The 26241-nt window shown below is 40.0% G+C and overlaps 1 protein-coding gene and 1 long non-coding RNA gene across 21 annotated transcripts; one reads left to right on the top strand and one right to left on the bottom strand.

Annotated features, from left to right (window-relative positions):
* The first annotated feature begins 1179 nt into the window (after window positions 1-1179).
* Window positions 1180-8970, top strand: LOC308198895. Of its 2 annotated transcripts, none has more exons than XR_013954265.1 (3): window positions 1180-4016; window positions 5047-5113; window positions 7922-8970. It is a non-coding gene; the product is annotated as an uncharacterized lncRNA (long non-coding RNA). The 2 variants fall into 2 exon arrangements; XR_013954266.1 differs by lacking the exon at window positions 7922-8970 and adding an exon at window positions 5971-7362.
* A 150-nt stretch (window positions 8971-9120) lies between these two features.
* Window positions 9121-26241, bottom strand: LOC308198730 (interleukin-1 receptor type 1-like). 19 transcript variants are annotated; one of them, XM_080601667.1, is made up of 14 exons: window positions 25197-26241; window positions 24583-24867; window positions 23686-23870; window positions 21733-21934; window positions 20852-20921; window positions 17630-17879; window positions 17127-17319; window positions 16151-16313; window positions 15281-15346; window positions 14606-14726; window positions 12360-12508; window positions 11924-12067; window positions 10324-10506; window positions 9121-9853 (listed from the first exon to the last, which is right to left on the bottom strand). In XM_080601667.1, the coding sequence occupies exons 3-14, from the start codon at window positions 23742-23744 to the stop codon at window positions 9465-9467; spliced, it is 1989 nt and encodes a 662-aa protein (XP_080457793.1). In that variant the 5' UTR covers window positions 23745-23870; window positions 24583-24867; window positions 25197-26241; the 3' UTR covers window positions 9121-9464. The 19 variants fall into 19 exon arrangements, with proteins under 19 accessions (XP_080457793.1, XP_080457804.1, XP_080457805.1 ...); XM_080601678.1 differs by having other exon boundaries at window positions 24583-24779; XM_080601679.1 differs by having other exon boundaries at window positions 24583-24742.

Raw genomic sequence — 26241 nt, 5'->3', positions numbered from 1 at the left:
GTCACACCTCTCCCAGTACTCAGCTACACTGGATGGCTGTGTCAACGTGATGTCTGCAGGCATTTATTTCCCTGGTGATTTCATGTTGTGTGTTTTTTAACCAAGAACCTATGAAGAAAGATGTTTCCTTCAAGAGCAAAGGTGAATCTTTTAATAACTCTCAGCATCCAAAGTCACCTTAATAAGGAAAGACATCTCCATCTCCCTTCTGAGGGAGGTTAATTGTGTAATGGTTAACTGTGTAATAACAACAGACCAACTCAGCATAGTTATATCTAAATGGAAATAAGCTCTGTTCCATGCAGCTTACAAGGCTTACAGGACAGTGTTTGGGTTCTGGTACTTCACTCCATGGACTTTATTTCCCACCAATAGAAATAGATTTTGCAGGAAATAAAAAACTTCTTTTTTTTACTCCAAGAGAGAAAGTCAGCAGGGTGCCAGAGTCTAAACATTTGCTGACTAAGTATGATTAAGGCATCCCACTGCAAGTGCGCAACTTCCTTTGACACCTATTACTACAGGCAGGGGCAAAATGCCATGAAATACTGGAGTAACACAGGCCAAACAGGCTGCACAAAACCTGGCAGGTATCACGTTTTGTTTGTTGCTACTGACGGGAAGAGGAAGCATAACCAAACTTCAGGGTTTAGACAAGAGCATGTTTTCTCGATTCTGGGGTTTCAATGGAGCTCAGGTTTCACATCCTGAATGCTGGACATAAACTACTTGTAATCTGAATTAGCCATAGCTCAACAACTGCAAAGGTGCATACTCCCTGCTGACATTTGTTTGGGAGATGGAAAAGCAAAGCAGCCAGCCTGCACTTGGCTCCAATTCTTAGCCTTTAGGAAGCACCTGAGGAATCTGTAAGGATGACAAGTCCAGGATCAGACCTGAGACACTGCATGAGGAGCCTATGTGATGGTGGCAGCACAGAAGTTGTCTGGCTATGGTGCAAGAGCCAAGGCAGATTGAGCTGATGGCAACAAGAGGCGCAGCTGGAGCCAGCACCTATGAGAAGCTGTTGGTGCAGCACCAAAGCAAGGGTGGCTTCAGCTTGGACATCCACCTGAGCCCTCAGAAATAACATCCTTCCCCATGATGACAGAGCAACCTGCCCAAAGCTGGAACAGTGAGGGGAGCAGATAGCAGGGACCTACCCAGCTGCCTCAGCAAGCAGGGACCTACCCAGCTGCCTCAGCAAGCAGAGAGCCAGCCCAGATGCCCAGTGAAGCTGTCAGTGCTGCTGTTGAGATGTCCATCAGATATTCAGAAGCTCCTCTTGCCACTGTTGAGGACAAAATGCCTGTGTCAGCTGGCTGCTGGCCTGACTCTACAAAGTGTTTCTTGTGTTATGTGTTATTCTCCAGCGCTTGTTTTTGCTCTCTCTCTCTCTTTTTTTTTTTTTTTCCCAGCAAACAGCATAAGTCAACTGGGTCCTTTGGCTGCAAGACAGCCCTTGGCCCAAGGAGTATGTCAGCTGGAGCTATTGCAGCAAGCTCTTCTCCCTTTGTCCATTACAAGCCCCTGTCCCAAGGAGCATGCAGGCACATGCCATCTGTAACCAAACTTCATCACATGTCAAAAGCCTTTTTTTCCTCACCAAGACATTTATAATAATCTGCAGGTGGATACATCCCACATTCTGTTATGAAATACAGGTGAAGATTTTCAGTGTAGGTCAAAAGTAACAACTTTCACAGCTGAGTCTATACAGTCTGTAAAACCTCTGCTTCCCTTCCCCTCCTACTCAGAAGTACTCTGTACTCATGCTTGAAAAGACTTGGTTGATGGCAAACCAGAAGCATTTAGGGGAAGCAAGAATCTGCTCTGCATCTAAGTAAAGGGAATTTCCACAACACTGACTCTTGTGAGAGGAACATTGTGATCCAGGAGGTGGCCTCCATGAGGAAATCAGAAGATGATCATCAGGCTGATTGAAGTTATATTCAATGAGAAAAACAACAATCAGTGAAATACGCCCATTTATATACATCTGTGTTTAGAGAGAGGTACATACAAGGATAAAACTGCACTTAGTTGCTTCACATGTCCCACAAACAGCTCAAATGCTACCTGTGATCTTAATCAGTAATTAAGTAAGATACTGCTGCCATTATTACTCCTCTCTTCCTCCCTTATTCTCCCCCAGCATGGGCCAGGACACAAAAACTTTATAATACTGCCAGGTCTAGGTCAGATTGGATAAACACTTTTTAAAACATTACGAGATATTTTTTTTTTCAATTAGCCTGTTACCCAACTGAGATGTTGTTTAGCTGCCAAAGGTTGTCTTAAGGTTATTTTCAGAAATTGTATGTTTTCTTTGCAAAATATCATTTTTGAATTAAAATCCACCCCCCATGATGGTATTGCCAAGCATTCTCTTTTTAATTCCTTCAAAACAACATCTAATACTGTCCAATACTACGCTCTAAGTGGAAATAGCCACTGTCCTATATCATTCACACCTCTGAGAGAAATATATATAGTCCCTTCTCAAAGGCCCTAGCCCAGCTAGGATCTGTTGTAACACACAATGCAGGGAAATTAATAGTTATTGTTGTTGCTTTGGTTTGTGTTTTTTTTTTTTTTTTTTTTTTTTTGTGAGTAGCAGCTGAATGCCACTGAGTATGAGAGATGAACAAGAGAGAAAGGGATGAACAAGAGATGAACAAGAGGTGGGCTCTTTCAAGGGATTCCAGCAGAAAGAAATAGACTGGGGAAGGAGGGAAACAAGCGCATGACATGATTCCCTGGTTTCTGAAGCCCCACCAGACCCCTGAGTCCCTCTCTCCCACAACTGCCAGCCTCCCCCAAAAAGCCAGGGACTGCTCTCAGCCTCCCAAGAGCTGGAGCAGAAAACTTCAGCTTTGGCAGTACCATACATTTGAAGGCGATATGAAGCACACCTGGGGCTGTTCTTAGACCCTTCAGTCACCAAAGGATCTTCGTTGCAAGACAATTTCCAAAAAACAAAAAGGCTTTAATCTATCCTGGTTTGTTTACTAATGAAGGAGCATGAAAGAGACACGTGTCCTTGTGTCCGAAGAGAAGGTGAAGGAACAGCTAGTGCGAGGAACACAGAAGTCAGTTACGCGAGACTAATATGTAGTTGTCTCTGAGCTTGGAGACTGCAACCATCTTCAAAATTCCAGATCTAGAGGAACACTTTGACTGCAGCCTAAAACCATGTGTACAGAAGCTCCCCCAAGCCAGCCAGTCTTCTTCCCATGACATGCCAGAAAACAGGAATGTAGGTGGGTAAACAAATAAAAGCCAAAACTTTCAGCCCAGTCCTTGACCTGAAGAGTGAGTGAGGATCCGGATCCTGGCGTTTCTACGTGATAGTTTATATGCAGCCAAAGTCAATACAGAAGTCAGAGGTCATGGGGCTAGATTTTGAAAAGTCTTGCATAAAGAAGAGGTATCAGAAAAGCAAATTTAAATAACATGAATGTCAAGAAAAGGAATTCTGATTGCTCTATTCTTTGTCGTGACTAGACAGATGAAAATCTGTGATAACAATTTTGCCTTTAAGGTCATTTTCTTTTTTCTTGTATTTATTTCTTTTATTTATTTATCTTATTTTAACAGGCTCTGTACTAATTTTCCTCACAGAATGACTAACAGAAATATGACCCTTATGCACCTTTTGTAGTTAATTCATTAGGTCAACTCTAACCACTAAACCCCTTGTCAGGTTATTTCTATTAGTGATAAGGAGCGATTGACCTTAAAACATTGAAGCCAGGTAGATGAGCCTATTCCACAAGGTGTCTTGGCTCCACCCTTGTTAAGTGAAATCTGCCAGGTGTGGATCATTTGACCTTTGCTATATAGGAAGCATGAGAACGTGTGGGGAATTGCCTTCCCAGGGGAGTTTGAGGCTCAGGTTATCTAGGGTGCTTTCCTACTCTCATGGTGAAATGGACTCAGTGTGCAGTAAAACCCTGGTGGCACTACTTCACTGTGAAACGCTTTAGAAGTGACTCAAGGTTAGAAGCTAGCAGGTGAGTGTTCCTGGGTTCTACAGTTGTTTAATGTTGAGGAGTTTGAGTACTTCCTTCACCTTGTCTGTTTTCCATGAAGTTACTTACATGGATTCAAAGCTTCCATCCCAGCCCTAAAAACATAAAAAATAGTTTAAAGAAAAAAAAAACTCAGAAGCTCAAGTGCATACAGGTAAGGCTGACTTTGAAGAATGTTCTGAAGTATTGGTTAAGATTGAACAACAGGCTGTGTGAAAAAGGTGCCTTAATGTGAACTCAAATTTTGCTTTCTGGTAAGAAGAAACAGATTTGGGTAGATACTGGTGGCATTATCATTACTTTCACTAAGTGGAAATCGTGAGAATGTGCTGTTCATAAAAGAAAGGCTGTTTTCACAATAGGCAAGTCAGATGCCTTTAAACTACTAGAAGTTATAGTTTCAAGGAGATAACTTTTAAAGAAAGACATCACTGATAGCCATCTCCCCCTGACACGTCCATAGACTGGCTCCCTGAAGAAAAAGCATGAAAGATGTAATCATTAACAGTTTCTGAGGTAGGGTCAGGGGAAGATCTGTTTTCCCACTTGGTCACTCTCCCTTTCTTCTCCTCCAGGTGAGTTATGGTAGCTTTCCAAAACTTTGACTATCCTTGGGATGTTCAGACTAGCTTATTCTTATCGGTATGTGTCCTGAATGCACTTCACGTTTTGTCTCAGGTTAAACAAATACTTATGAATGTCACCCGGAGATGTATCCTGAGGCAGGATAGGTATGTATGGCAGGGAGAGGGGGTGGGCCCCAGTCCTGGGCCCCACCACAGGTCAGCACCAAAAGTCAGGTCACCACAGAGTATGTCATTCCTAAACAAGGCATCTTATTGGGAGGAAGTTCTCTGGTGCACAGCACCACAGATCTGGGTTTACGTATTTTCTGCCCCTTTCCCTTTGAGGAGGGGGAATGAGAAGGAGATTGTGGTGGAGCTCAGCTGCCCAGCTGGGTAAAACTGCCATGCTAAGGCCAAAACAAACCAGAATAATTTATGCTTTTTAGGCACCCAATGTGCAGCAGCAATTTGAAATCAACATTTATGGAATGGAAAAATCACCTAAATGATTTGGTAAGCTTTCTACCATTCTTCAGAATTAAATTCTGACTCTAGATCATCACAGCCATTGCCAAGCAAAGCTCTAACACTAACTGTAAAGACACAGTGACCTGGGTGCTCTCTCAAAAGGAGTCACACAGTGTTATCACAGAACTGTAGGGACCTCAAGAGATCATCGGGTCCAACCCCCCTGCCAAAGGAGGTTCCATAGAGCACGTTGCCCAGGTAGGTGTCCAGATGGGCCTTGAATATCTCCAGAGAAGGAGACTCCACAACCTCCCTGGGCAGCCTGTCCCAGTGCTCTGTCACCCTCACCGTGAAGAATTTCTTTCTCATGTTGGTGTGGAACTTCCTGTGCTCCATCTTGTGGCCATTATCCCTTGTCCTGTCCCCACAAACCACTGAGAAGAGGTTGGCCAAATCCCTCTGTCTCCCACACTTCAGGTATTTATAAACATTGATAAGATCCCCTCTCAGTCTTCTTTTCTCCAGGCTGAACAGACCCAGGTCTCTCAGCCTTTCCTCACAGGGAAGATGCTCCAGGCCCTGTATCATCTTTGTGGCCCTCTGCTGGACTCTTTGCAGTAGATCCCTGTCTTTTTTGTACTGGGGAGCCCAGAACTGGACACAGCACTCCAGGTGAGGCCTGACCAGGGCAGAGTAGAGGGGAAGGATCACCTCCCTTGACCTGCTGGCCACGCTCCTTTTAATGCGCTCTGGGATCCCTTTGGCCTTCTCGGCTACTAGGGCACACTGCTGTCTCATGGTCAACCTGTCGTCCACCAGAAACCCAGGGCCTTCTCCACAGAGCTCCTCTCCAGCAGGTCATCCCCCAGCCTGTACTGATACATACCGTTGTTCCTTCCCAGGTGCAGGACTCTACATTTGCTCTTGTTAAACCTTATTTGGTTTCTTCCTGCCCAACTCTCGAGCCTGTCCAGGTCTTGCTGAATGGCATCACAGTTCTCTGGCGTGTCGGCCACTCCTCCCAGCTTTTTATCATCAGCCTACTTGCTGAGGGTGGACACTATTCCCTCACCAAGGTCATCGATGAAGATGTTGAACAAGATGTTATCTGTCCTGCCTGCTGCCTGGCAGACATCAGACTTCCTTTTCCAATCAATTTCAACATGGGAAGCAATCAGAGGGCCTGAAGACACAAGTGAACTGTACTATTGCTTTCTAGCTCACTTTTAGTGACCAATGTTCAGTTTGTCTCAACAAGCCCTGTTTATTATTATCACATCTTAAAAGAGAACAAGCATGCATGTTACTTGGCATACTTTACCTTTAGCTCTGCTGCTGCCTACATTGGCAGGAGGGGAAATAATGAGCATAGGGAAGAGAGGAGAAAACTTTACTGTTCCTGTGCCATAGCATACGTTGCTGAACCAGAGACCTGGGTACTCTGGAATAAAGCTGCTAGTGACCAATTCTACTTACATGCCTTCTTGGAGATAAACATATCCTTAATTGTGGGAAAGCGATTCGCAAGTGGCTTTGTGCTGTTTCACACGTCCCTGAATTAGAGATAATGAGGAAACAAGTGGTAGAACCAAAAACTCGAGCAAGGTCGAGATAAAGTAAATTGGCTACAGTGTTAAAGATGAGCTTTGGGCAGTGGCCAATTGCTGGCTGGCTCGAGGTGCATGTCTGAGGGTCTCTAACCAGTTGTATGACAGATTCAGGCGTGTGGACAGCACGTGGGGCTATGGGGAAAGTATATGTAGTAGTGAAAAATGGCAATAAATGTCTCCTGTTCAAGAGCCATCAGGAGTCTGTGTCTTGCATCCCTTCACTTAAGTATTTTCAGACAAAAAAAGTTTCTCCTTAGCCTAGATTTTTATAATTATAAACATAGATTTTATAAACTAAAGTACATCTACTCCATTGTGGTGAACAAATACTTCTTCACAGATTATATCATATTTGTTTTTTTCTTCTGGACCTATGAAGTTTCCAGAAGCAAACCTCTTGCTAACTAATCTGTTGTTATTGTTTGGTTTGTTTTATTTTTAATCAAGCACAATCAGCACATCTGTCTCTATGGGAGTTATTTTATTGAACTGAAAAAAAAAAAGTCTGCTTTCTTATGTGTCTTGCAAGAAAAAGTTTCCGAGAAAACAGATACAAAATTCAACTGCAAAATAAACTCCCACGATAGAAGGTTAAGGCACTTTGTGTTGGGCTGCACTCCAGGAGTTAACTAACAATTAACCACAATAACCAAAACCTTTCTCCCCCACTTTTTCACACACACACACGAAACCTAAAATGTCTAAATACTCATACTAAATGTGGTTGCTTGAAAGAAAGTATCAGGTAGATAAATGCCCATTTACAATCATCTGTCTTCACTTACAGTCCTTAAGAGTCTTAGTGGAAAAATGTTTGTCTCAAATATTGTAGCAAACATCTGAAAAGAACTACAAAAAAGAAGTCAACAGAAATCATCACAGCACTTCCACAGATGAAACAAAAAAATACCAGCACAGCTCCATGCAAGTCAATGTACTTATCTGTATTACTACAAATCCTAGAGTCTTTTTTTTATTATTATTATTTATTTTATATCAGAGCACATAAAAATATAAGGTTGAAAAAATCAACCATGTTTTCAGCATCTTTTCTTTATTATTTCCCTTGCTACATCCCATGGAAATAAGAAGATTCTGTTTTTTAACACAAGTGAAAAAAGATCTTGGAAGCAAACTGTAGTTTTCAACATTTTTCTGTGCAAGTCTAAGCCTAAACACAATACAAAAATTGACGTTAGTGATTATTTAAACTCTTCAGTTTCCCAAAATTATTTTTTTAAAGGTTCCAGCCTAAACACAATGCATTTCTAAAGAAGACTGATTGAAAAACAGCTAGAACAACATTACCTCATCTGATGGATCTATTCTGATCTCAATTTACATGGCAACATCTTAGAAGATGCCTCTAGCCAGTGGAGGCCGTGGAAAATTACAAAGCTGTGAACCCAACAGCCAGGACAGCGGGACACTGCTCATAAGGAATATCATTCAACCTTCACAAAGAAATAGCTACCATGAAATGCTATTGCAAATCTTTCACTTTATAAATGTTACGCTCCTGGATCTTACTGTCTGTCCCATCAATACAAATAAAGCCCAACTATGAGTATATACCAGAGCATGAATGTCTGAAAACTATCTGAAAGGACTCAGTGAGAGATGTTATCCTGACAAGAAAGATAACTTAAGAACCTGCTCAATTTTAGACATGGACACAAAAAGCAAGTAAAATTCACATTTGCATTCAGATGATGCTCTTCAAGGATGGAGAGTGAAAACTGTTGTCATTTCAGACCATCTTGGAAAGGAAGTAGCAGTCCCCTTTTCATGGTGATACACACAAAACAATGGATTGGGGCCCAGAAGTACAAAGCTACTTCCAAGTAGATATAGCCACATGCCTCTATATTTTTTCTGCCGCAAATAAACAAGATATGATTTCTTGTTGTCAGGTTTCAGAACTGGCCACTTTCCACCCTATCCAGGATGCTCAGCCCAAGCACAGCCCCTTTGACAAATTTTCAGTGAAAGGTCTAGGCTTGTAGGTAACACAGGTGAGACACAAAATGAGAACATGTTTCCCTGAGTAGCAGCACAGTCTAGAAAGCTTTGAGTTTGCAAGAAGTCTGAAATATTTTCAGTTTCCTGACCATTTCAAGCAAATAAGTTTAGAAAAAACCCATGTACGAGGTCTCTCAGGATTATTCAATAAATGTTTAAGAAGTCATGGATTTCATTCCGTTTCTCTAACGCATTTGGTAATCAACTGTTCAGCTGAAATGCATGCAGTACCATGAGGAGTTTAAAATATACCTGTTATGTCATATATTTCCCCATCCCCTTAAAAAAGCAATGATGAGGACTGTTGCTCAGGAAGGGCCCCTGGAGCTTGCACAGTACAGATTCTTGTGCTAATGAGGAAGTCAGACAACCACAGAGGGGCAACAAGAAGAAGAGAAAGGCTAGGAAAACGCAGACTACACAAACGTTTTTAATTTACCATCTGCAGTTTCAATTAGAAAACAAATGGACTTCAAGGTTGGTTCTTCAGTGGATATTACATTTCTGTAGATTACCACTATTTAACAGTCCACCAACATCTGCACACTTACTTCAAATGTCCGGTTGAGGCCAACACAATAAATTGTGTCACTATTTATAGCCCAAACAGAAACAAAGTTGCACAGAGTTTTCCTTTTAGGGTATAATTTGGGGACAGGATGAGTAGTTTATACTCCTTGAAGAAAACACTGTTCATAACACACAGAATTTGTGTAGAAAGCATTTTAGAATTACATTTGCAGTATTATTTTAATAAGTGGGTCTTAATTTCCCTTCGCTGTGGAACTGTTCAAAGTTTGGCGCAATAAATAAATTTCAGAATGAGATATTTTTTTCTTAGATGGCATCTGATAGCGTACATTCTTCCAGAATTTTGTATTTGCTGAAGAAGATTTTTCTGAGAAGTCTCCTTTCCATTGGATAGCCCCATGTTTTTGCTTAATGTACCTGACTGATTCTGGCATGCTTGTGTAGTCCAGTATTTCATCCATTTCTATAAGAATTACTTGAGTCCCATCACGGATGAGAGCATTATACATAGCTAATTGTTGTTCACAAGCATCTTCTAACAGGCAACTAGGTGCTTCCGATGCCAAAATAATCATCAGCCTTCTGCTTTGCTTAAGGGTTTCATCAGCAACACTGACCACAGCTGAAAGAACAATCAAAGTTTGCATAGAAAGTTTATAACTGATGCAAAATATTTCATAGTTTTTAAATTTTGTGTGCGTATATATATATGTATATGGAATAGCAACTAGCTCAGAGAAAGAACTGATAGGTCTAAGATCTCCCAACCATCATCCATGATTCAAATCCATTGCATAAAATTGCTGACAAAAATTGTTTTCTTCAGTCCCCAGGAGCTTGTTTATCATTAGAAAGAAAATGCAGACCCTTATAACGTTAAAGCAGAAATTTGGGTATGGAACAACAACAACAACAAAACAATTAGAAATTAACAAATTATCCAATGGACGAGAGGTCAAATTCTCCATGTAAAAACAAACAAACAAACAAAAAACCTTGGTTTTAAATTTGCTTTCCAATAATAGCTGTTTTTTTCAGTTGTATATGTAATCTTCTAACCCCAATATATTAACCCTGCTAATTAAACCATACCTTCTCCTGGTAAATCATCCCTTCCTAATATAAAGAGATTATATCCACATTGTTGTTCTAAAACACTGGGGAGTATTCTAAGAACAAAGGTTTCCAGATGATAGAAGCTGCTGCCTCCGCTGCCTTTTGTGTACAGGACATACGCATCATAGATTTTCCCATCTAAAAAAAACACGAATGTTTCTGTTAAAAAGGGAGAAACAGCAAGGTTATTAGAAGGTTTCATTTTGAACTGCTTAAAGAATAGTAATGAGGGACTTATTCACACCTGCCTGACAGAATAACAGCAAAACATTAAAATGCTCTACAGGTCAAAAGGAAGATGATGAACCACAGAACCCGATCTCTTTTTCCTGTCATGGGGAGGAACATTGCCAGCAAGTGAGCTGGATGCAAGACCCTGGGGCCTGCAGGAAGGAGCCCCCAGCCCCACAGGTGCCAGGACATTAATAAAGTGTCTTCTTGCAGGACTTTCTTCGCCACCTCTCTTGAAACAAACCCAACAGCAGTTCTCTCCACTTATGATGAACCACCAGCAAGGGGGGTGGAAAAATGGCAATTCTTTCATAATAATTATGAGAGGAAAAGGCAGATAGAGACCAGAAGAAGCCTGAAGTTTTGAGAGTCAGTATTGCATAATAAACAGGAGTGAAGTGAAGAAACTAAAGCAAAATCAAATTTAACTCAACAAGATAAGTTTCGTTCAACAAGTTACAAAACATAGTTTCTTTGATTTTATTTTTTCATTAGAATATTAAAATTTACTGGGAAAACTCAGCTTTTAACAAAAGTTGACTTTTTTTTTTTTGTGAAGACATTTCAGATAGCTATGAGTATATGTTAACTATCTTATTGCACGTAATCCATTTACTTTCAAGCTCTGGGCAACCTCAGACAATCGAATTCTGAGGGCTGCCCAAGCAAAATATCTACTATGTTGCACTTACTCCCACTTTTTCACACTCATTCAATGTATTTATCTACACTACATCAACAGAAACACATATTTAATAGATAACATAATAATTAATAGAAACACAATAGAATCACAGAAGAGACAACCACTAGAATTTCTTCTCTTTGGTATGTAACCATCATAACTTGCAGGATTTATAAGGAAAGTGATGGGTAAGACAGAGAAGTTGCACAAAAACAAACAAATAAACAAACGCTTTTCTCTGAGAAAATGCGAGTCTCATTTTCAATATAAATATTTAATGCGCATTTTTAAACAGCTAGTCTACGGGATGTAGCTCTGCTGACACCTATTGATCATCATCAGTGACCACAAATCTACACGCAGAGAGACTGCTTTACAGAAAAGTGAGTGCAACACGCTAATTTGGAAAAAAAATATGGAGTTCTTTCTGACCATAACTCATCATAACTGCCTTAAATATTATGCAGTGTTTATCACCTCAATTATGATTACATATTTCACCCATATGACTGAAAAAATCTTTCGAAGCATATCTGAAAAATTCTCAAGGAAATTCCAAATACATTCTATTAAATAATCATATTATTGCTTAGAAATAATGGTAAATGAAAAAAAAAAATCAGTAGGCTAGTGACAACATAATTAGTCACACTCACTTACCTTCCTTACTTACAAAGGCACATCCAGAATCCCGGTACCAAAGCACCAGGTCAATCTTGAAAATCTTATAGATTATTAAAATAATAAATGTTAAAAGCAACAAAGAGAGAAGCCCTCCAATCAGCCATGGCCGTGCATCAGGAACTGCACAAAATATAAAAACAATAAAAAGAAAATGTTGAATTTGTCCAAATCTGATCTTTCACACAAATATAATACAAATTTGGATATCATATTTTTCACTTCCACCTATTATTTGAATAATGATAAATACATTACTACAGTGACTCCTCCCCTATGCATGGGTACACGCATAAATACACAAAGTGTAATTCCGGTGCATTCTATTGATGCGATATATGAGCATTTGGTATCAAAACCCCTTCTGGGAAAGTCAAGTGAAACAAAGGCCACAAAAAATAGCAGTAGTCCTTACCTCTGTGTTTTAGTATAATATAGGATGCAACCTGCCCAAAGGCATTTGAAGCTTGACAGACAAATGGTTGTTCATAATCTTCACTATTCACTTCTGAAATTATGAGCTTCACAGAACACATAGGGCGTCCATCATAAGAAGTTTCCTCCCTATCCAAAAGGTGACAAATAGAGCCATAAAACCACAGTCCTTTCTGTAATGGCTTCATCACTAATAGCTGAAATATGACAACGGTCACTTCCATCTGCAAATGGCAACTGGACAGATGAGTAACTGCATTAGGTGAGGGACACCCAAACAGCAGTTGGGCCTCTTACTGAGGTTTAGCATAAACATCAGAAAACATGAGCCAATCCTATCAGGAGCTGTGTTTCCCCAAAGAAATATGATATCTCTAGACTACAGTACAAACATATATCTTACAAACATAAAAACCCCCTTGTTACAGGGGGTTCTCAGCCCCTGTGAAAGTAGGTGGAGAGCCTCGGTGCTTGGCTGAAGAGAAAATGGAACAACGTGAAATGACTTAACAAGAGGCCCCAGTACAAGGACATCATCTTCTGGTGAGCAACTCTGGGACAGGAAAGACACTGAAGTTGTCAACCAAAGCGGACAACACTAACTCATGGTGTGTTTCCACCTGCAGGAAATAGGGTCTACACTGCTGCTTCATCCCAAGGATCAGAATAGACTCTGAACAACTGTAACATCAGGCTGCACCATTACAACATACAGGTTATTCCCATTGCATAAGGGCACAAAAAAAAATAACACTAAAGCTGCACATTCAATTAGTCGTGTTCTGTTATGTGTTACTGATGTTCAAACTAAGTAATTTTTTAACCATCAGCAAAATGAGGGATATTACTACCTCATTAGCAGTAGATCTCAAATGCAAAATTAACTAACCAGCCTATTTAGCCAAGAACTTTTCTTCCTTTAAAACATACTCTAATTACCATTTGAAATGCAAAATAATAATAATAATAAAAAAGGCTTGAAATAAATCATAGAAAGCACATATAGGACCACACAAATCGGTATATGACCAATAGATTATAGCAATTTGAACACTGTAAGGAGTAAATGAATCAATATCATTAATACAAATGACTAGATCCAGAGAATATTATGTTTGCAAATATAACAAGACTACCATTTAAGTGTTAGGAAATATAAAAAATAACATCACCTTTATGATATCAGCTCAATGACTGTATTATGGTCAAATTGTTTATGGCATCACAATTGTTTATGACATTATAAGATATGACTTCTGTATAGGGTTTTCTCTAGGTGAGCACTAAAAGAATTCAGCATTTATTTCCCCCTTTGTTTTACAATAAGGACTTAATTTCTCAGAACCATATTCTTACCTTGAATATATCATTCTCATTTCTTCATCAGTTTCTCCCTCACAGATGGTGCTTGAGAACGTACAAAAGCAATCACATGTTTTCTTCATAGCACCACCGTGAGATGAGGGCTGACAAAAAAACTAGCTTTCAGTTCCTTAGTTCCCAACCTATCGTATCTATGACACTTTTTCAGATTTCTTTCTGCTCCACTTTTAGTTGCCTTTCCAAGTCAGGTCAAATTTTTTCCCTCCTAACTCCACTTAACCTGCCTTTCATCCTCACCTTATCTCATAATTGCTTCACTCAGTCCAAATGCCAGTCTTTCTCCCAGACCCCAACCCATCATTGGAAATCTGCCTTCCTTTTCTCCTCTCACTCCACTAAGCTTCAGCGCACATCCTCAACAAAATCTTCCATTAGCTCTCCACCTGATCTCAGTTACACTTCTCTAACTCAAGACTCTTAAAACTAGAAGTTTCAATTTCTCCTGTAAAGCACAGGTTATTCTTCTTGTAACCTTTCAGAGAGGTAGATGGGAAGGACAAGGAGAACACAGGAGGGACAGTCTGAAGATCATGTGGCAGGACGTGCTTGGCCCCACTGAAAGAGGTCTCTGTCCTCTGGGCCAGAACTTGCTCAATAGAAAATGCATTACAGTTCTGAGACTGTAAGCCTCTGTAGAACACTTTTTCCCAAGGTCAGAAATTTAGATAGATTTTTATAATGACCAGAAATAGCATAATTCACACAAAATCCATGCACCTACTACATTTCAAGTTTCTACTTCAAACAGAAAGTGAATTGGAGGAGGCAAGCATTTCATGTAAGAGTGAGAAAGTTCCACTTTGGTTGCCAACCCAGTATTTTCTAATCTGAAAATATACTTACTCATAACGCCTTGCAAAAATTCTGCTCATATAAAATACATCAATATACACACCGTTGCCTGTCCAAAACACCTCATACCCATCAGCACCTGTTGTATTGCAATCCACTGTAACCTGTGAGCCTATAAAATTGTGTTACAAAGTGAAAAGTTAATTTTCATACTCTAATTAAAAGCTTTACAGTTCTGTTCACAGACTCCCATATAGACCAGCTAAGGAAGGCCCCACACCCTTTCAGAAAATCTCTTCTAACAGTGTCTATAGATTCAGTGATGTGCTGTTTCAAAAAGAGACTGATAGGATGGAGAGGCCAAATCAGGAAGACGTCTCCCTTTGTGGTATCACTTTCCCTGCAGACTCAAAGATAGATCTGTTTTCAGAATTTCTTTCAGAGTGATGGAAAGCAATGGATGTGACAGAAAATCAATTGGTTTCCCTATAACTTTCTTTGCATCTGAGAAATTTCCCTACAGCTTTTCTATGACTTTGTAAGCAATACCCCTTGTCTCTTTCCTTCCCACTCCCAAACACTTCTCCTGCAAGAGACTAATGTAAAGGAGAAACTGAGCTGGTCACTGAACTAGTTTTTCTAAAGAAAACAAGCACACACTCTTCTTGGGCATGAATTTTCACTAGGATACAAAATCATATTTTTTTTATAGAGAAAATTACTTACCAAGTTCCACTTCAATTGAGTTGTTTCGTGGATAAGATATTTCCGGAGGCTTTTTTGGTGGGCTCACTAAGCAAAAGATAGAAAGTCCTTTTCAGAAAACCAGGGACAGCTGCAGCCTGTTCTATGCTCTGTAACCAAACAGCAACCTAAAAACACCCTGTCCTATGGACAAGGTTGACAGCAATTTTACAACAGACATCACTCAATACTCAGAGTGCCATATCTAAGACAGTCATATTACTTATGACTTGAAGATCAACTATTCTTCACTCCACCCTTTCCAAAATGTAGTGTTATTAATCTGATGTCATCATGCCGATGACAGACTGTCTGTTCCATGACATATAAATCATGTAATATTGCAGGCAGAGGTGATGAGAAGGATATGGGTAAATATCTACAGTATTACCACTTTACAGTCTGGCTAGCTTATCAGTCAGCAACTCACAGATACAAACTGGAGAGAAATAATTTTAGACTGCAATTCATCTGTTTTAGTCTTTCACTATTATAAAGGTGAAATTAAATTTCTGTACGCCAGTTAAAGGCCTTACAGTTCTGCCCAGAGCACTATCTAAAGGAAGTACAACACCAACCTTCCTGTTTAGATGTTTACATTAGTACTAGGCATACAACGCTCTGGAAAGTTTATTTCTCTCTACAAGTTACAAAGGGAGAGTAATCAACAGAGTGGCAACAGTAGACTAAAATAAATAAATTCTCATCTAGCATTTATTTCCATTTTTTAGGTGCAAACTAATAGTCCTATGCGTGCCTACCACAAATTGAATCTTTTTAGCTGTCATTAGAAACCTGGACAAAGTTTTGTAGAGTCATTTTTACAAACAAAACATGAATTTATCTACTTACCTGCTACAGTCAGAATAACATCTCGTGAAATGTTATATCGCTTTCCATTGTAGATATATGTTGTTTTGCAGGTATAGTTTCCTTGATCTTGCACAGTCACATTGAAAATCACAAGATCACTGTTTGAAAAGGCAAACCTTCTCCCTTTCAATAGCTGACAGTCCTAAACATGTGTAAAGAACTCATATCACTGTCACGTGATTTGTAACTCTTTAATGCAATCTGAGCTTTCAGTGGACCACAACATAAGGATGGATTCCTTGTGGGGCCTGAGGAAGGGGAAGGGGGCTAAAATAAAAGCAAACCACACCTCATTTTGACTCTGAGTTTTTAATTCACAGATACACCCATTGTTCTTATATTAAATATATATATATATATATATCTTAAAGAGAGAAATAAGGAAGTGACATGGAGGGGTCAGGTTTTATAAAAGTATTTGTTAAGGAAGAATCGCTCAATAATTAGACTTATTTTTTTCAAGTACTCAAATATTCTCAGTATCTTATAGACTGCACAGGCATGAGGCAGTAATGCTGGGGAAGGCAATATGTTCTTAACAGAAAGAGCCGTTAAATGATTGTGAACAATACGAAATGACATTTATTTGATGGAACAATACTGAACACACAATGGATATGCTTTGTCTCACAAAGTACATACCAAGTCTGTTTCCACACAAAAGAAATGAATGACAGTGTTTCACTAGCAGGTTAAAAGATGCCACCTAGTGGATACATGGGTCAAAGCTACATTTAAGCTGAATTTCTATCCCATTATTCAAAAAAAATGTATATAACTTTAGAAGATGAAAGCCTTATTCCCCCTCCTCCAGTTGTTCTAAAATATTTTTTCTCACATTTATAATAAATATGTAGTTTTTCTCCTACAATTCATAAACCTCAGTTACTTATATTTTAAATAATTGACATAATAATTAAATAATTTATGTCAGTAAAAAAGAGGGCATTGTTACCTTATACCAGCGAACAGGCAGAATATTCTTCTCATTCCTGAAGTAACTCAAGTGTGGACACACAACCTTTGCAGATGATAAAGTGAATACCACCTCCTCTACAGCAAATTTTTCATTTAAGCATGAACCATCAATCCTCTTGAAAACTGTTACTTTTGTAGACATTTTGCTATAGCTTGTCAAATTCCTGCAACTAACATAACATAATTAAATTAAGCTACTTGAAATATTTTCCAACTCAAAAATATATTGTATTCTTTTTGGAGAAGAAAGAGAGGACTACAATTTATAATTTCTCTTATAGATTTACTTTTGTCTACTATGAAAAAAAAAAAAAAACAGATTTACATCCCCCAGTATAGAGTTAGTTTTTGTGAACATATTCTCCCTTCTTCTCCCTTCTTAGTTAGTATTTCTCTTACCCCAAAAATCCTACTTGCTTTTTAAAAGTTATTCCATTTGCAATTCATTTCTACAGCAATTTAATTTTTTTTAACCTTCACCTTATGACACATTCGTAATCTCCAGAATCTTCTACCATTGCAGGGAGAAACCAAATTAAATTCTTCTGCTGATGAATTCTAGAAAGTTTGTCTCTAGGCACAGCTGTCTGGTTACCAACTTTATACCATGTTAAGTTGTAGTCTCCACTTTTAAAATTCAAGCTCTTTTCCAGAGAACATGTAATAGCAAGAGGCTGCCCATCAGGCACAAGACTGTGCCTAAACATCACATCATAGGCTTCACATTTCTCTAAAGGAAAGAGATAAACATTAAAGAAAACCTCAAACATCGTGAAAGAATACACTGAACTCGTATCTTGATCATGTTTACAAAGTTCATTGTGGTGTCCACCTTCATTCTTAAGTCATTTACTAAAATACAATTATAATCCCTTGTCTTTGGAGCTGAGAGCATTATTCAATAATATACAGACATAGTTATGCTATTGAAATGAAGTGCTGTTTTCCAAATGCAACTTTTACGCTTAACAGAATCACTTTGTTTGCATCTGATTGTCATTTGTATGTTTTAGTTCAGACGCAAATGATTAGAGTCCTTGTATTTCTCCAGTCTGTTTCACACGCATAAGACACATGTGCACACACATTTTTCAAATTTAACATCTTTATTTGCTACTTTCACTTAAGTATAGGCAAAGTAAGTTTTCAAGGCAAACTCTACTTGCAGTACACAAATGTCCTAAGAGGACAATGAAAGTTAAAGTTGCAGTTGCACAAGTAATTTGCTATGGAAATTTCAACTCACCTCTCATTTTATGAGCATTTAGAGAGGAACTTTTACAAGCGCTTATGATGAGCTCATATTCTTACCCCTGAACCCAAGGAGATTCAGATGGGAAAAGAGCAACACCACATGATTTGTATTTTTATTTTTTTTGTCAGTACGACAAAAAAGGCACCAACTCTGGATATGTTGGTTACATTCCCGAGTCAGTACTATTTATCTAAAATAACTCGTTTTATTAGAATGCAAGAACAACCATGCACAGCCCTGCAAGCGTCTGCCCAGTCCAAAAGCCTGTCTCTGATAACAGTCAGTTCCGTATGTATAAGAAAGTAAAGTAGGACAGAACATGTAAATTAGTACTTTGTTTTTGGCCCCTCTCTTCCCTTTCATGCTCTTCATGAAAAACTATTGCCTTTTATTATTTCTCTGGGTATCATTTATTTCTTGTTATGAGAAACAGCAACATAAACATTCCCTTATCTGCCTACTCTGTTGTACTCATGATTTTACAGACCTCTGCCACACCTTCCCTCCGTCATCTCTTTTCTTCACCTCAGAATCCTCATTCATTTAATGACTTCTCATATGGAAGCCATCACATCTCAGACAACACTGTCACCTACTTCTTTTCCTATTTTGACCCAGTCTTTCCCAGATGGAATAATCAGAATTGCAGAGTTCAACTGATACACATTTGCCATGAAGTTATATAGGGCATAACAAAGCCTTGTTTTCTAATGTATTTCTTTCCTAAAATTCTGCTTTTCTGACCATCACTGAAGACACAGCTAAGGGTTCCAGAGAGCATCCAGAGACGTCAAGGTAGCATTTCTACCCAAGCATTTCTACCTAAATGTTCTCACCACATTCATCCAGTACACGCAGATGTCCTAAATGCACACCAAATTACTTAACAAAACACTGAATAGCTCAGATATCTCTACAGATTGCTCCATAATAACTTTGATGGTTATGAAATCAAGACCAATAATTACTTTCTGTGGCCACAGGAATTGATACATTTTTCTGCCACTAAGTCCTAAGGCTCTGAAACAGTATCATATTTTGTGCACTTCCTGCTTTACATTCCCTGAAATCCCTCTCCCCCAATGCTGGCCATTATTTTAACTCAGCTTAAAAAAGAGAATATCCAAACGACTGATGAGTGTAGGAACTTGTCCATCCACAGACAATAGAAACTCAAGGAATGGAAATTCAGAGTATTTTTCTTCTAACAATCTGGCACAGCAGCAAGATTCTAGGTAGTAAGACAAGATTATGACAGCAACTCAATTGATCCGCTTGAAAAGTTTTAAACATGCACTGGATTCTTGGTTGACAGCTGAAGGGCAGAAACTAAACTGAATACTCGCGTAGTTTTACAAAAATCTAGATGTTGTATTAATTGTCAAATGGCTGTATTTTCCAACATGGAAAAAAAGTCACATGAACACACTTTGGAAAGTTAGAACTACAATTCCTTTCATCAGTTCATACACCAGAGAGCTGTGCTGCCATTCAAAGGGACCTCAACAGGCTGGAGAAATGAGCTGACAGGAACCTCATGAAGTCCAACAAAGGCAAATGCAAAGTCCTGTACATGGGGAGGAAATCCCCTCAGGATCCAGGAGACTCCAGACCACCTTCAGGTCCTGGCAGACCATAAGCCAGAAATGCTTGCTCATGGCAAAGGTAGCTAAAGGTGTCCTGAGCTGCATTAGAAAGAGTGCTGCCCACAGGCTGAGAGAAGTGATCCTTCCTGCACTCAGCAATGGTGAGATGCATCTGGAGTAGCACTTGCTAGTACAAGAGAGAAATGGATTTACTGGAGCAAGTCTAGTGAAGGGCCACAAAGATGAGTAAGGGACTGGAGCATCATAGAGGCCAAGAGAGATGGGACTGTTCAACTTGAAGAGAAAGCTCGGTGGTGGGGTGGATCTTATCAATGTGTAAACATATACATGTGATGGAACAGAATGAAAAAGAGGGAGACAGCTTCTTCCCAGCAGTGCCCACTGGCAGGACAATAGGCATGAGACACACTGAAACACATGAAATTCCATCTGAACACAAGAAAACACTTTCTTACTGTTCGAGTGATCAAACACTGGAACAGGTTGCTCGGAGAGGTTGTGGAGCCTCCATCTGTGGAGATGTTTAAAACAAAACTGAACATGGTCCTGGGCAACCTGCTCCAGCTGACCCTTCTTTGAGCTGGAAGATTGGACTAGATGATCTCAAGAAGTCACCTACAACCTAAGTGATTCTGTGTAAGATAGTACATAAGATATCACACTTTATGTTTTATAGGCTCCTGCTTTTAGAAATGTTTTTAAAAAATCTCTCTGGCATGCACATAAATTTAACGTTCACCATTAAATTTCATTTTCAACCATTTTCACAGAAAATTACTATTACTTATGTGAAAAGTTAAGTTTCCAAACAAGGCATTCCATAGCCACCAATGAACCTACCTGCAATAATTAAAGACAGAAATGCTGTTGTGATCTTACAGGAAAGTAACGTTTTTGCTGTAATGTTTCCCTACAGAAAAGGAAAGAAAACTTTGAATTAGTGTTTTACAATATAAATTTCCACAATTGAAAATCAACATTTGCATTACACATTTTTATTACATATTCAGCGTCTTTTGTCAACTGTACTTTTCTGTTATAAGTGTATTCACTTTATGTGTTTGTAGCATGTTAAAAGAAACTATCTACCTTACAGGAAAATACAACCATCTCTAGGATTAAAAAGCAATAATTATGAGGCCACCCCACTACATAACATGTTTTCTCTTAGAAAAGGAAGGCTAAATTCTGATTGAATGTGACAGGCAACTAACTATACATAAGAACGCCTATGCCAGCAACATCAGAGGTCCCTCAAAAGCAATATCCTGTCTCAAGCTGTGGCCAATAGCAGATGACTTGGGAAATAAAGTGCAAGAGAACAAGAATATACAGACATTCCTCGGGAATAGTCTCCTAGAATCCATCAATTTATGATTTAGGAAGCTATGCCAGAGTCAGTCTCTACATACTTGATAGCCCCCAGCAGATTCTTTCCCACGAAACTAGTCCAACACCCTCCAAACCCATTGAAACCATGGCAAGGAGCCACAAATTTTAAATACTGACACAGAAAATTGCCTTGGCTTGTTTTGAGCCTGTTATCTGCTCTTTTTATCTGACAGCTCCTAACTTTTATACCAGAAGAGAAAAAAAAAAAAAAAAGAGTGAACATTTCCTATTCAGCTTGTCAAGCACTCAGAATTTTCCACATCTCTAGCACACTCCTCCCCAGTTCTTGTTTTTACAAGTTAGTCTTCATCTTTTTAACAGTCCCTTAGATGGAGCCTGATTTCATACTTCTGATCATCTTTGCCACCATCTTCTGTACCTTCCTGGAGATCTCCAAAGGCCGCCTGGAGATGGTCCTGGGCAGCCTGCTCTGGGTGGCCCTGCTGGGGCAGGGTTTGGACGAGGTGGCCTCCAGAGGTTCCTGCCAACCTCATCCCCTCAGTGTGATTCTCCAGGTACACTACAGCCTGCCTGAGATGGTGAGGAAAAACCAGAAGTGGCATCCAGTCATCAAAACATAGGTGCACTACAGATTTATAAACTGAAACAATTATTTATTCTGGACTAATTTCTAATAACTTCATAGTAATTTCTAAACTTCTATTTATTCTTTGACTACAACTAAGTATTGACCTAATATTTTCATGGGCCTATGATCTCATCACTGAGTGTTAAAAAATCAGGGAAGCCCAGTCAGCCACTGTGTATGTGATGTTAGTATTTCACCCATATGTTTTCATTTAAAATTTTCTTTACATTTACCTGCATCGCTATCATGACATCTTGATGACACTCTTTGCAATTAACACCTCCACTTTCTACCCTGAATAATTTTGTATTGTCGGCAAATTCTGCCACTGCAACAGTTCTGCATTGTCCAGATCATTCAAAGAATAGGCTGAACAGAAGAGATTCACTTGGGACTCCACTGGCGATCTTCCTCCACTTCAGAAACTGAGCATTTATCTTTAACTACTTATTTATACATGTGAGACTACATATACCATAGCAGTCTGGTTTCACCGAGTGCTCTGCTGAATGCCTTTTGGAAATTAAGACAGATTATATTAACCATATCTCCTGCAGCCAGTGTGTTCACATACACATCTACACTTCCAATACACTTGTAGTGTTTGTGGGCCATGACTTCCCTTCACAAAAGTTAATGCTGACTCCATCCTTATATAATTTATTGACAATTTTGCTAATTCCATTCTTGAAAGCTACCTTCTGCAGATACCTACTACACTTTTTACAGGGCTATGAAAGGAAAAAATGCAGTTATACAAGCTGAAAAACAATCAGGAGAATCCCATCCTGATGTTAAAAATCTTTAGCTAATCACCAAGCTAAACAATAATCAAATATGATGCTTCCGGCTGCTGTGTCTTTCTTCACCAAACTGACTCAGGAGTGTGCCATACATTGAGTCATACCCACTGCTTCTTGCAATGCCTGCTTTACTCCTTCTTCCCCTTCTCTTCGCTCCTCCCTCATTGCAATTTCTGCTCTAATTGCCAGGCACGTCTTTTCTTGCTTAGATTTAAGGAGTTAAGTCCCCACAAGAACGCTGAGCATAAAAAGAAACACACTAAGCTCTAATCACCAGAGGCGTTTCATGTGTGTTTGTACAAAACTCCACCTTTCTTTACTAAATGTGATGAATAGACAGTAATTCTTAAAATTTCTATATTTTAATTTTAAAGAAGATGAAAATATTTTAATGGAAATAATTTAAAGAGAAAACAGGACTGAATGGACTCCACTTATGACCAGGTATTTTCTTTATAACTTTTTGAATCATTTTTTAATAAGCTCTGTTCTATTACCTTACCCTATTACTCTGTCTCAAATATGCTTTCCAAGCAGTTTTTGCCCCACCAGCAGATTCAGAAACTATCCAGCAGTAGTATTTTGCCATGTCCTGAAGAACAGTCTTTCAGAACCCTCCTTCTCTATAAGTTCAATGTTCTTTCTAAATAGTTATTTTTTTAACTTGCTCTGTTGCCAACATGGAAGAGCTGCAAATATATAGCACTGTGTAAAACCATGCACATGAACGGCTTTGAAGAGACCCGTACTACTTATCTGAAGAAAAAACTTCCATTTATGTTTAAGTTATACCTGACAGCAAAACAGGCTGTTCTGTAGACATGTTTTCATAAATCATGCTGAAAATAATAAAGTATGACTGCAGAGTCAAGTGCAAATGTTTTTCCTACCACATTATGCCATGACAAAGAGCTAAATTTCTCCCTTTTCCCAGCCATTTTGTCCACATCTTGAGTCTGCAAGTGACCTGTAGAGCTTTACCACTCAGGACAGAATTCAGCTGCAGTTATTTTTGCCCAAATTCTCCAGAGGGGAAAAAAATCATTGTATCTGAGGCCATGTCCACAGTTTCACCCTGAAAGGAAATATTCTCATCAGTTTAAAAGACAGACAGACAGGCAGAAGTGTCTCAAAGAGGTCTTCAATGATACATGCACCTGAGCTGCAATTACAGCACAAGTAAAGCATAATTTTCGTCAAAATCTGTGATTAAACTAGTACAGCCATCTGTTGTTCCTTTTCTGTTTAGCCCTTTCAAAGTAGATATACTCAATTAAAAAGAAAAAAAAAAAGACATATACTCTCATCAAAACTTTGAAGAACCATGGCTTTTGGTAATTACTGCACACTCACAGCACTTTTTCTTTGAATGTCTTGTTCAAACACACGGATGGATTAAAATGTGCAACACTCCTGCTCTCGGAACTGAAGAGAACTAACACGCACAAGACTATGACACCATTTCTTTTACATAAACCCACAAATATTTAAAATCAGAAAATGTATATACATATACACTACCTTAAATGCTTCTTCTAACTGCACAGCCTGCCCTGACTCTTCGTGAGAACTTGTCAAGTCTCTCCCGATGCAGGAAATATGTTTGCAACAAATGCCTGTGCTCGCAATATAGCTGACGCTGGAGAGCTGTGTTAGCCCGCCCATTCAGAGGTAGTTACGGAACCGGGACTTTCATTCACGATCTATTTTTAGCCATTTTTCTGTGAATCACCCACATCCCTTACCGCGTAGGGGACCAAAACACTTTACAGCATTATAATTCTTACCTATTCCTCGAAACACGCACGTGAGTGGGGCTGCGGCTGCCCGGCAGCAGAGGACCTGAGCATAACGGCGCTCCCAGTCCCCAGCCAGCCCGTGCTGAGCAAGCCGACAGCACTGTGACGGGCTGCGCTCACCGATCCGGCCCGGGAGCCAACGCTTAAACTCAGAGAAAACGTACTTGCATAAATCCTCTCCGAAACTGAGTCAGATCAAACCACACATTACTCGCAGAGGAAAACACTGACCTTTTATGAAATATTTTACCCCCGCTTGTAAAGTTTCCAGCCCTGTTTAGCCAAAAGACAACATCTTAATCAGAGACACCACCCCGCTCCCTGCCCTCCCCCCCCCCCTAAAAACAGGACCTCAAAGATTACCTGCACACCTGTACCGATTTTTCTGGAGGGAAAGGGATTATCCCAACCCGGCTGATGCCAAATGACTTGCGACATGACTGGCAAGAAGAGCACGGGTCCCCGCTGCGAGCTCACGTAGGCTGCTGCCCTACTCAAGTCCCACTCCCAGACACCCAGCTCGGGCTGGTGGGCACCTTCCCGATCCCCCCACCCCCCTGACAGCTCCCAGGGCTCCCGGGGGAAACCCCACTGCTGCCTACCTGCTGCCTGGCTCCCCGGCAGTCTGTGTAGGGCTGAGGAGGGTGAGAGGGGCCCCTCACCCCGTCCTGTGGGCAGCTGCAGCCGGTGGTGGTGGTGAGGCAGCCGCACGTCAGGGCCGGGCTTCCCTCCCCGCCCAGCACGCTGTTACCTCAGCTGCGATCGCAACAGACTGTCACTGACTTCTTTTTTTCTATTTTTTTTTTTCCTTTTTTTTTCTTCTTGTATCACAGGCAGCTTCTTATCGCTGTGGCAGAAGCACGCTTCCGTAGCTGAGGAAACCGTGTACCTCCAAGATGGAGGTGCCAGAAGGAGCCCCTCGGGGACACCAGCTGTTTGTTAGCTTTTTCAAGAGGCTGCCTTGACAGCTTGGTCATGCCGTGTGTCACGGTGAGCTATTTTTTGGCTCTAACTTGAACGTACAGGTGTAGTCCCATCTCACTGCCAAGCTTTTGCCTGCGAACTCAACACCTGTGAAGTAGCCGTGAGGGGCTGTTTGGAGGTTACTTAGCTTGCGGCCGCTCTGGGAGCGCTGCGCTCACAATACGCCAGTGTGCGGGGCTCTCTGCTTCACTCACACACCGCTGCTGGACTCAGAGCTCTTCAAAACCACACGGCCAGTACGGAATCGGATACAGGCATTTTAACGCTGTGCTGTCACTGTTGATTAACTTACCTGAAAACACACGGTCAGATAGAGCAAAGAACATCCCTAGGTTCCTTCCAAAGTAATCAGAAATCACGGGCACTTTGGGACTGCCAAGGCAGGTTCTCATTCTTGGTAAAAGTGCACTGTAAACACGTTTGCTAAACTCGCTAAGCCAGTTACAAACACTTCGCAAAAGCAGCGGAGAATAATCCTTCCTTGTCCTGTTTGTCCCACCCTGCTTTTTTTGATTGCACTTTCTGGCACTGTTTCTAAATTGTATCTACCAAATACAAACACATTCTACCATCCTGCTCACCACATGACAACCACAGATAAGATGGGGTAAGATAAGAGTTGAAGCTCTGCTATGCCTGCGTATGTTGCCCTCCACCAAAGGG

Source organism: Anser brachyrhynchus, assembly GCF_964034855.1.
Source record: "Anser brachyrhynchus genome assembly, chromosome: 1".
Taxonomy (NCBI): domain Eukaryota; kingdom Metazoa; phylum Chordata; class Aves; order Anseriformes; family Anatidae; genus Anser; species Anser brachyrhynchus.
This window is presented reverse-complemented; position numbering and strand designations above follow the sequence as displayed.